Here is an 11984-nt window from a genome sequence, read left to right on the forward strand (position 1 = left end):
GCTCAGCTGTCACGGCAAACACTCGCAGGGCCGGAGTTACTCTGGTTCATTGGATTACACATGAAAGCCTCTGCAGGGAGAGCAAAGCATTTCTGAGCAGGAGTTTGAAATAACATGAAATGGCTGGGACCCAAAATGACAGCCAAGGGGGGCGAGAGAAGGCTGTGGAGACAGATGGTTTCCCCTAAGGAAAAGTGCTCTGTGGACAGGGGTGTGCCAAAGGGTGTCCCCTTCCAAGAGGGAGGGATGTTGGCCAGGGCTGCAGGGGGTGAGGACTAAAGGATAAGCTCACAAAGCAGGGCAGAGAGTCCCACCAGCCATCCTGTAGCTGCCATGGGCATCACTGTCACTGGGAGTGCTCAAAAAACTCAAATTGGGGGGTGTTCTCTTTGTGGATGTGCTGGTTAGGAGCATAGTTTAGCAGTGGAGCTGGCAGTGTTAGATTAATGGTTGGACTCAATGATCTTAGAYGCTTTTTCTGATAGAAAATTTAGCAATTCTGTGATGGGCATAATTCAGCCCTGTTTGACACAGGCTACTCATTACCTCTTTCTCTTATTTCCTAGGAAMAAGGAAGATTTAGCAGGGTTTTTGCAAAAATCTGGGGTGACTGTCTTTTGAGGCTGGGGAGGGAGATCACAGTAAGAAAGAATTAGGGTTCAAAAACAGGGGCAGAAAGCTGCTGTGAAGTGCTGAACAGACTTGGAGGACAAATTAACTTTGCTAAAATAAAAAAGTAGACAGGTGAATTTGGCAGAAGTGTTTTAGATGAAGGGGAAAGTGTTGAGTGGGAGTCATAACTGGCATTATTCTCAGCAGCAACCTGTGGTTAGAAGTGCCCCYGGACTGTCATTGTGTAGTTGAAATAACTGTGAGAAATTTGTAATTTCTTTTAAATTCTTTAGTAAATTTCTGATTTTGCCAGATGAGGACCTGCATTTCTCCAATGTTCTTGTCTCTGCTCTTAGAAATATTGGTGATTTCTTTGCTAAAAGAAGATTACTGACTTAATCCATGCTTCTGTCCACCAGCAGCTGTTGCTTCAGCTTCCCCAGTTTTGGGATGGACTGGCATGGGGTATCCACTAATAAAAAACTCATGGGGGTTTTATTGGGTGTTTCTCATGGGGGTTTTATTGGGACATTTCTTTGTTTGCTTCTTTGGACCATTCAACAGGAATACTTTGTGTATTGAAGCTGAATGAATTGCATGCAGTGAAGTTCAGATCTTGAATGTACAAAATCTGTCACACTGYTGAGACTTCCCTATGTATTAAAAAGATGTTGACTCTTCTAAAGTCCTAATGAAGCCAATGAGAGCTAAGGGGAATAACATCTCCAGAAAATGAAGCTTCATGTGACAAGGAAAAAAATTGAGAAAATGGTCAGTGTGACAGGAATCTGAATATTTTCCTTTGGTCTTGGCTAAGGACTGTGGAATATGGTAACAATTTACAGTGWGATTACAGGGCTGCATTTTGCCTTCAGCTGCAATAGCGTGATTTTGGTATTATTTTGTGAGATGGTCTGCTGCAACTGCCTTACAGACACAGAAATTCTGGGGTTGTGCTGTGCTGGAGCAGACCAGTAAACATTCAAATGCATTGGGCTGGGTGGTGAATTTTCTAAGGGAAACAGTTTGAGCTGATACGGGGGAGAGTAATGCGCTGGTATTTATGGGGCTGCCTCTCAAGCAAATTTGGCCATAAGTCTTGACAMCAATTTCCTTGTTTGCTTGTGTCCTGTGCTCACCACAGTCCATTTAATGCCTTTTTCAGCCCGGCCCAGGTTCACTCAGCCTGCCAAGATGAGGAGGAGGGTGATCGCCCGCCCCGTCGGCAGCTCCATCCGCCTCAAGTGCGTGGCCAGCGGGAACCCCCGGCCCGACATCACATGGCTGAAGGACAACAAGCCCCTGACCCCCCAGGAGATTGGGGAGAACAAGAAGAAGAAGTGGACGTTGAACCTGAAGAAYCTGAAGCCGGAGGACAGCGGGAAGTACACCTGCAGGGTGTTTAACAGAGTCGGGGAAATCAACGCGACGTACAAAGTGGAAGTGATCCGTAAGTGCAGCCTCTGGGGGAGAGCAGAGAGGGGGCTTTGAGAAGGGGCTGGCTCAGTCCAGATAATGTGATGGCGAGGGTGCAATGTCCATGGCTGGACATGGGAACGGGGAAGTGCTAAAAACATCAGAGGAGACATTGTTGAAACTCTAGAATGAACCTGAAACCTCGGTGAGACAGAGGAGCAACGACACAATTTAGGAGCTGGAATGAGGACAGGTACTTGGGAAACAATCATCTGTGTGATGAAAGTTTACCATTGCCCAGTTCAGTCTTCTACCAAGAGAGTTAACTCAAGGACAGACTGAAAACTAACAGAAAAAAAGCCATTTCAAGTACCGTGGAGGAGTTGGGGAAATATCTAGGATGGCCCAGACTACTGTGTCAGAATGGGTGAAAACAGTCAATTCAAAATATAATCTTGAGGTGTCCCAAGGGAATTAACAGACATCTTATGTYGTGTGGTTAGCCACACAGGTCTTTAGTGCCAGATTCCAAAACATATTTGGCTATCTGAAGGTCCAGCAGGTACAAACGAGTTACTAAAACAAAAAAAAAACCCCAAAACACCCACTAGGGTCCTGTCTGTATCTTTAGATGCCTACACAGCTTTAAAGATTCAGTCCTTAGAAGATGAGCTGTGGGGGATTACCCTGAATTGTGGTGAGGTAAATTGCTCTTCTTATTATCTAGCTGTTCTGACTCTTGCTCTCTAATCTCCTGTTTCCCCGATTATTGCTGAGAATAATTACACTCAAATCTTTCCTAAATTTACCAGAGAAGAGCTCTTATTCTTAAATCATTGTGCTTTTCTATGACATCATCGTAAGTTGTGATTACAGAGCAGCCAGCTCAAGAAAGAGGAGAAGATGAGCTGAGTGGAGGGAAGACTGAGCAGCCTTCATAAATGAGGASCAGGGCCATGGAGGGCTATCCCAGCCCTTGGAAAACATGTTGTTTGTCTGTGCATGCATTTTATCATGAGAAAGTTTATCCCAGTGCGAGAGATTGTTCTTAAACGTAAAGATCTGTTCTCTGATAAGCCCTTTCTCTAGAATGGCAGGAATTAAAAGCACATGTGGGAAGCTCTGTCGGGCTCTGAAGGCACAAACCTGCTGGACATCTGGGATTGATAAAGATGCAGCTGTGTGGAGACAGTAAAAACATGTGTTTACACTAAAACCAGGAGCAGAGGCAGGGAAATGAATCAAGCCCCATCCTAATGGCAGCTGTGGCATTTTCACTTCATCAAAACCAGACAGCACCAGGAACAAACCCCTTTCTGTGTCCCTGTTTATCTAGGTTTTTATCAACTTAAAGATGTATGTAACCTTTGTTTTCATTAGCTTTTGCTGGCTAGGAGTGAAAACAGTAACCAAAGCTGGAACCAGAGTCAAGGAGATAAGGGCATTAGGCAGTTTTCAGACATCTTTCTATTTTTAACATCATTCTGTGGAGCATTATAGGTTTTATTCAATTTCCTCCTTTCCCCCCCTCACCCYGAGCCTCCACTCCTAATTCCTGCTTATCTGAGTCTCAGTCTCCCTGGCTGTGATTGCTGCTCACAGTCCCAAGGCAAAGCCTACAGAGACTACTGTGGTATTTTTGTTTCCCAAGCACATCTTTAGAGCCCTCATTATTGAACGWATCCCGAGTTTCTGAAAGAGGGTCCATTGTTCCTTCCTCTCTCTTTCCAAAGCCAGGGCTGGTGGGAGCTGTTTTGTCACATGCTCAATCCAGCAGTGTTTGCCATCAAAAGGAGTTGATGATTGCCAGCAGTTACCACCCACTGTGATAGCAGAATTTCTCTCTGTGTCTAGGATGGAGCTTTGCAGTACCTCCTTGTCTGGAAACGGTGACGGATTTATCTGATTGTAATGCTAAAAAAAAACCAATCAAACATTCCTCAGAATGAGGGATRCATTTTTCCTTTCACTTTATGTGGTGCTGACACAACCTAAGACTTGGGATCATGCTGCAAGGGATGGTCCTGTGAACCTCTTCAGTCTGATTTCCTTTCCTTGCAAGGGATGGTGTTGTGAACCTCTTCAGTTTGATTTCCTTTCCTTCCATCTTGTTTCCTTCCTTACATGAGACTTGAGGCAAAAATAATTTATGAGAGAGGATTTTGTTATTGGCTAGAAGAGCACAAGCCTTCTGAGCTCTTCCTCCACCAAAAATTTTCTCCATAGTGAGTGGGGTGATGATTATACCAAAGAATGGAACGATAAAAGCAGGGAGGGGAGGATGAAATTAAGATCTTCCTCACAGGTAGGGCTGATGACATGACATGGGATGGCTCCTCATAGAGTTTGGTCCCCATGGACAGCTCCAAGGCCCAGTAAGAGAGGTGACAGGTATCTCCTGAAGGACTCCCAGACCAAACATAAGAACATCCACAGCCTGCCACCGTCTGTGAAAGAACGGGTCTTTTCCCATCTGATTTTATCTGTCCTTGGGGAGCATTTGAGAAGACCAACAGGAAAAAGAATATGTCTCATCCCACCYTCCACCATCCCCAAACAGTAGTTCTGGTGTGAGTTCTTTATAGATAGGTACTTGTAGATAAACTGGTAAAAACCTGAGGTTGTGTCTGACAGCACCTAAAGGCTCTGTCTTACTCACCTGTAAATGGATTTATAAATGTGATGGTGGTAAGAGACAGAACATCATGGTGGTAAGAGCATCACAGAACCACAGTAGGAGAGTTGTCAGTGTGAAGAAGAGAGGGATGAAGAAAATATTCCAAAATACAAGGGCTTGGAGAGAAACCATTCTTTTCTCCAGGTCTGATGCAGGTAGAAAAGGAATGTCTTTGTTGGAAACAGGGAGATTTGGGTTAAACATGAGACCAGACTTGCTAAGCCTCAGACAATGTTATCTGGAGAGACTGGAGAGCATCTGCATTGGAGGCTTTGGCAGAGGCTGGGCAAATGTGTGTCAGGTCTGTGTGTCAGAAGTCTGCAGAGATCTCAGCCTGCCTTGGGGCAGGGAGTTGGACTGAACTATGATTTTGCGTCTCTCCTACACCTTTTTCCTGTGTTTCTGCAATTGCAAGTTACTGAAATTGCCCAGCACCTTTTCTCATGGCTCTCCCTGTGTTTCTGTGCAGAGAGGACAAGGTCCAAGCCCATCCTGACAGGGACACACCCGGTCAACACGACAGTGGACTACGGTGGGACCACCTCCTTCCAGTGCAAGGTCCGCAGCGACGTCAAACCCGTCATCCAGTGGCTGAAGAGGGTGGAGTATGGCACYGAGAGCAAGTACAACTCCACCATCGATGTTGGGGGGCAGAAGTTTGTCGTGCTGCCCACGGGGGAGGTCTGGTCCCGTCCAGATGGTTCCTACCTGAACAAACTGATGATCACTCGAGCCAAGGAGGAGGATGCAGGGATGTACATTTGCCTCGGGGCAAACACCATGGGCTACAGCTTCCGCAGCGCTTTTCTCACAGTCCTGCCAGGTCAGTTGGGACCTTTTCATCCATCTGTACCAACAGCCTGCATCATATTTATTAATTCACTCCTGGTGCCCATTGGTTCCCAGGCCCTCTRTGATGCTGTGCTGGTTGGGCTAGCCCAATTCTGATAAGAATGAATGGGGGACTGATTTAAAGCAACCCTCATTTAAATCAGTCCTTGCTGAAATCCTGTTGATGACTTTTTCTTTTCTCCCTTCACGGGGAATAATCACAGACTCACAGAATGGGTCAGGCTGGAAGGGACCACAGTGGGACATCTGGTCCTCAGAGAACAGAGCACAGGATTGCAATCAGACAATTCTGGAATATCTCCAGCAAGGGAGACTCCACRCCCTCTCTGGACAATCTATCCAGTGTTTGGTCACTGCACAGGAAAGTTCTTCCTCACRTTCAGGTGGAASTTCCTGTGTATCAGTTTCTGCCCATTCCCTCCTCACCCATTGCCCAGCACCACTGAGCAGAGCCTGGTCCCTGCTCTGACACCTCCCTGCAGATACTTAAAGACATTGGTGAGGTCCCTTCTCAGTCACTGAGATGAAATAAATTGAATTATCAGCTCSTGTATGAAAGAGGAGCAAGCTGGGAAAAGATACTGCAGTTAAAAATCACTTCAGCAATTGGCTGCAGGATGGGAGAGGGGAACTGAACAACAGCACAGTTTGCAGCCTCATTTCCTAACATTTCTCCTTTCTCTTGCCCTTATTTATATTGCTTTTACTGGTAAAAGGAAACAATGATGGAGGCCCATAAAAGGAGAGAAGAATAAAAACTGTCCCGGTCACAAGGAAATTAAATGAATGAGTGTGAAAAACAGAATGATTGATTAGTTAAATTCTTAACCAGTGGTCCTCTGGGGCCCCTCTACCAAACTTGCAGCTGTTGCCTTCTCTCCCCAGACCTCAGAGCTGGTGGCCACATCCAACTGAGACTGTATCCAATGTGTTTGAGACATTGCCTGGTCATTTTCTCCTTTGTCTTCTGACTGTGCAGTTCTACCCTGATAAATATTTTGGATTTAGGACTACACTCTAACTGAAAGGCCTGTCAGTAAGGAAAAAGCAGCATGGGTGGGATATAAGTCAAAGCCTCTGGGAATTTCTGACCTATGAGAGTCTGATCCAGCTCCCACTGAAATCAGGGGGAGATTTTCTTGGATTTAAATGGGACTGTGATGAGGCCTCATGCCAGAACCAGAGCCTGCAGGCCTGTTATTTTTGGCAGTGATGGAGAAGGAGAACACAGATTTCCCTAAAATGCAAAGATGTGGTTGTAAAGCCATGAGTTTAAAAAAGACCATTTTGCTTGTAAATCTACCAGATTTGACATAGATAGCTCCAAGGAACATGGATGAATCAAAACATCAGCCTAGCGTAGGATTTCTGCCAACCAACATGAAGACTTCTGTTTTCGTGGTCAGCTGATGGGTCAGTTCTCTGTTCCTGTCATGTTTTTAACAGGGGGCTGGACCAGACTCCTCTTCCAGCCTAAATTATTCTGTAATTTCCAGTGCTGGTGAATCAAAAGTTTCATCTATTGAGGTCAAAGTGTAGGTCCTCCTAACTTCAAAGACACCACATGGTATATATTTAACATTTCAAACTGCCCATAGGATTATTTGTCAAGGAGAGAAAAAGACTTTAGTGTCTTAAAGAAGTTTGGTTTAAAGTTAAGTGATACATGTTTGATTATAACATACTGAATGATTTGGATAGCCTGTGGTATTTGAAGTTTCCCGAGTGTCTCCCTGCAAGCTGAGTTCTGTGCCTGGGTATGCTTCGAGGCATTGGATAGTCCAGCTGGTAGCCACCTAGAGAAGGATTTTCATAGCTAGAATCCTACCCCAGGACTCCTTTTGGGTCTACAAATCAGAAAATCAGGCTGAGAAACCTGGAATGTGCAGACTGCCAACAGCAGAGAGATAAAAGAGGAGGTAGTTGTCTAAAGATGGTGTCCAAAGTATTTTATTTCCTCCAGTAGCTGAATTTATTGCCCTTGAAAAGCCAACAGCAGCTGTGAAGAGACTGGTGGAGGGAGAGCCCATTTGGTGAAGGAAGCTGGGGACACACTGCAATGCTGAGKGAACTTTGAGTTCTCCRTGGCTTGGGCCACCAGCTCACCTAYATYTTTCCCATCCTTCAGCTTTCCTCCCAGMCACACAAGAAATTCAAGACAACACCTCCAAAACCCCACATTCCTTCTCCCTGCCATGGTGGMGCATTGCTGAGCAGCTCCAGGATTGCCGGACAGGGTTGATAAAGAGTGTCTGAAGCCCTTGCATTCAGAGCTGCTCCTGGCAGGGSTKGGTGGGCAGCGTGCTGTGGCTCTGRGMAKCCTGACTGTGCCTCCTGGGCTGCTGACAGWGAGGTTTTACTGGCATGTCCTGTGTTGTGTCCTTCAATCTGGGCAGCAAAGCCCACTCCATCGCAGAGTGAGAGTGTTGGAAACCATCTCAGGCTGGCTCTAGTGTGCATCCATTAAAACTTGGACAAGAGAGTTATAAAATCCCCCAAAGACTMCCCTCCTGACCCCTAAACCAGAGAAAATGAGTTTCTTGTCCTTCCAGGAGCGCTGAGAAGTAAAGCAGTTACCAAACATCATGGGCTGGCTTGATTTCTCCCTCRTTACTTGGTCTGGCAGGGTTGTCAGCCAGCCCGGGTGTGACATCTGTTTTGAATCCGCTTTGCCTGCGTTTGATTAACTCTTTCTGTCTCTCTCTGTGTCTCACCAGATCCCAAACCCCCGAGCGCACCTGTGCCCCCTTCCTCAGCCAGCAGCCTTCCCTGGCCCGTCATCATYGGCATCCCTGCCGGGGCTGTTTTCATCTTTGGCACCATCCTGCTGTGGCTGTGCCAGTCCAAGAAGAAGCCGTGCTCCCCTCCGGCCGCCGCCCCSGCGCACCGCCCGCAGCCCCGCGACAGGATCTGCGTCCCGCAGCTCCCCGACAAAGACTGCATCTCCTCCATCAACTACGAGGAGTACGTGGCCCAGCAGCAGCATTTACTGTCCCAGGGGCCTGCCCTGGCCCCTGCCATGGCCTCCAAAATGTACCCAAAGATTTACACGGACATCCACACCCACACCCACTCGCACGTGGAGGGCAAGGTCCACCAGCACCAGCACATCCAGTACCAGTGCTAAGGGTTGGCCCCGTGTACAGTGGCTCTTTTGGGCTTTTCCTCGTGGTACCTCAGCAGAGACTGCTCCGAGTCAGCTCTCACTGCCAGCAGCAGGCAAAGCAGACAGAAAAGATTATATATATATATATAATTTTAAATATATATATACATATATATATAATTGTATATGCGTGTGTGTATGTGTGTATATATATATGTGTATATATCTATATCTATCTATATAAATATATATATAATAGAGAAAGACAGAGAGAGAAAAGAGATTTTTTTTTTTTTTTTAATTATTGCAATCAGGATGTAGCCAAGGAATAATGAAGGAACTCCAAATCACAGCAGAGGGGCAGCTGTCTCCAGCAGCAGAGCCTTCCTGGATATTTTAATYGAAGTGGCAACAAGCAAGACGGGACACGGGGATGTGAACCACCATCTCCTTCCTTGTGTTACTGAAAAGGAGCAGATACAGCCAGAGGTGTGTGTGGTACTTTCCTGGATGGGCACAGCTGTTCCTGTGCCAGCTGTGCATCCCTTGCTTTGGTGGGAWGCCCCCAGTCCTGTCCCGCTCTGGGGAACTCAAGTTCTGACGTACTTGAGGTTTAGTGTCAAAGCACCAGGAGACGTGAGCCATTCATCTCTTCCAGGGAGGAAAAATAACACAAGAGGGTCTGGAAAACACAATTTCTGTTCACAAGGTGAAATGCCAGGTGCTTCTCAGTCATGGTCAGCACAATCAGCAAACCAAGCTGGTCGGTTCAGCTTCTGCAAGGTGAAGGCATCTTGTTTCTCTTGGGATGTTCTGCAGATCAACTCCAATCCCCTGGTCCCAGGACTCAGTGCCACTGCCAGGAAAAAGGAAAGAAGGAAAGAGGAACATTGTACAGAACACCTTTATATTTATATTTAAGAAATAATAATAATTAATAATAATAATAATTGAACTGCTGATGGTGAAGAAAACAAAACACACTGTCCTTCTCTGATGGCTTACAGTGAGAAGCTGCTGGATTTTCTGCATCAATGCAAAGTACATGAAAGCATTAGAAAAAAATAGTAAGAAGCAAAGAGAATGAAGTAATCTTGTAGGAAGAAAATGCATTTGAGAAATACCCACCTAGGTTGTGTGTGGTTGTCCCCTTCCCTCAGATATCACTTCGTAAATGATGAAACATTGCAGTTCAAACAACAGTAAAAATGGAAGAGAAAATAAATAAGGACCATATTAAATACCTATATGGACTGGRAATGAATCCAATTGCAAAATATAAAACCTTTGTAATTCTATATAGAGTTTAAACAGAAGTCATGTATATTTAATTTATTTTGTTAAACAAGAAAAGAAAAATGTATGATATTTTCCTCGAAACAGGCATTTCTATACGTATTTTTGATCAAAGAAAATAAAGATTTTTTTTTTCAGGTTCTGTAGGTGCCATGCTCAGAATACACTCGATGTAGCTTATGACCAGCTGTGCTTCTCCTAACCTGGAGGCCACYTGTCTCTATGCCTTTTCTCACTAGCCAGGTGTCATCTCCTGTCACCTCAGATGCTGCTGGTACCATCCTGTCCATCAGAAATTGGCCTTTTCCATTGTCTATATTCTGGCTGTGAGGATCTGCYGTGGCCAGATCACTTCTCATGGACCCCAGCCATCTTCAGCAGCAGGGAAAGCTGTTTCACTATGCATTTTTGGGGGGTGTGGGGAGGATGTTTTATTCTTTTTTTAAGCACCAAACCTGCAGTGGTTTGTTGTGGTTTTGTCTTTTTTTTTAAGAAAATTTTGTAAATCAAAGCATAATAACTTGTGAAGCTGTAAAAGGAGCTTTGGCCTCAGGGTTCTTGGAAGGGGAAATCATGAAATGTGGGTGAAACACTTAATTTGTAACTGCAGCTGCTGGAGGAGCCAGTGGAGGGTGAGCTGGGCACAGTGAGGAGAGAACACAGGATCTGATCCCTTTCAGTGGGGCTTGAACCTTCCTTCTGCTGCACACCACTGAGAGGCACACAGCTCTTCAGGGGCCAGAATTTTCTTTGGAGAAGGCAGGTTTAGCAATGCTGCAACTGTTTTCTTTTAATTTAAAGTTTGACGGTAAAAAAAAAAAGAAAATTTGATGCATGCTAGTTGTTAAGTTTGGAATTACTTCCTGCTCAAGCCTGTTCCATGAAAGAGATCCTCACCAAACCAGCTGCTCCATTTAAAAGTGAAACACTTTATTTAATCTGAAACAAAGCTGTGCTTTAGGCTTTGCTTTTCCCTGAACATTTCTGAAGGTATTTGCTCTGTGTTGACCCGCAGTGATTTTTTTTTCTGGTGGTTTGTTTGAATCGCCAGCAAACCAAACAGTTCCCTGTTTGCTCAGCCGTAGCGCTGTGAGAGGGGGCCCCAATTCAGTGAAACACRTCAGATCCTGCTTTCTTCAATACATTCTGCTCCAAAAAGTCCTTTTCTTACCTTGGGAGTAGGTTATCCATGTAATAACCCCTMGAGGAAGACCATCCCTCGTGGTGCTCCTCCTGCAGAGGTTGTAATAAAGCAGCACATTGAAAACTATTATTTCTTTTTCAGCAGGAGGGTTCAGTTAAACCTTGTTAATATGAATTTATGAAATCCTAAAAGCTAAATTCAGATTAAGGGTATCTTCATATGCATTCTCTCATCCTCAGGGAGAGCTGAGAGGAGTTTAAATGTGAGCACTGATATAAATGTGTGCACTTACATCCATATGAGGCATGGATGTAAGGCATGGTTTGGGCAGGAGTTATTAATGGCTATAGTATGTTGAGTCATTTAATTAAAAAGAATAAATTTAAAAAACTCTGTACACTAAGGGCATCACATTTGTTTCAGGAAGAGAGTTTGTTTCCATGAGAGATACTAAGGGCTACCTCTCATACCTTGTGCCTGTGGGAAGATGCTCACTCCACTATGGTGTGTCCCAGGCTCCTGCACATTCCAGCAGCATTAGGGACATGGCAAAGGGCAGAATTCCCTGTGAGCCCGTGCCCTTCTCTGCTCTCTGGGCCAGAGGAGACGCTTCTAACCCGTGCTGTGAGTGGTACTGACTCCAACTTCAGAGGTGGAAGTGAACACTGAGCTCTGAGCAAACCCTGAGAGATTTTCTGACAGCACTGGTTCAAGTGGCAGCTCTATCTCTGAGCCTCAGAGAGGGTGAGTGGGTTGAGAGAAGCAATCCTGCATTTCCCACACAGCACAGAATTCCAGGCTGTGCACCAGTGCCTTCTGCCCCTTGTGACTCATCTCTGTGGTGCTGTATCGTGCAGTCAAAATCTTTACATTTTGCCAGA

The 11984-nt window shown here is 45.4% G+C and overlaps 1 protein-coding gene across 1 annotated transcript in view; it reads left to right on the forward strand.

The window, feature by feature from the left end:
* The window catches only part of FGFRL1 (fibroblast growth factor receptor like 1), a 165431-nt gene extending 153654 nt beyond the window's left edge, over positions 1-11777 (forward strand). The window contains 3 exon segments of the mRNA XM_057379130.1: positions 1778-2062; positions 5175-5528; positions 8275-11777. Of these exon segments, the coding sequence (XP_057235113.1) occupies positions 1778-2062; positions 5175-5528; positions 8275-8684 (1049 nt within the window). The 3' untranslated portion in view covers positions 8685-11777.
* Positions 11778-11984: the final 207 nt, after the last annotated feature.

The sequence above is a fragment of the Malurus melanocephalus genome, unplaced genomic scaffold, assembly GCF_030028575.1.
Source record: "Malurus melanocephalus ecotype Western Australia unplaced genomic scaffold, MMel_1.1 scaffold_389, whole genome shotgun sequence".
NCBI classification, from domain to species: Eukaryota; Metazoa; Chordata; class Aves; order Passeriformes; family Maluridae; genus Malurus; species Malurus melanocephalus.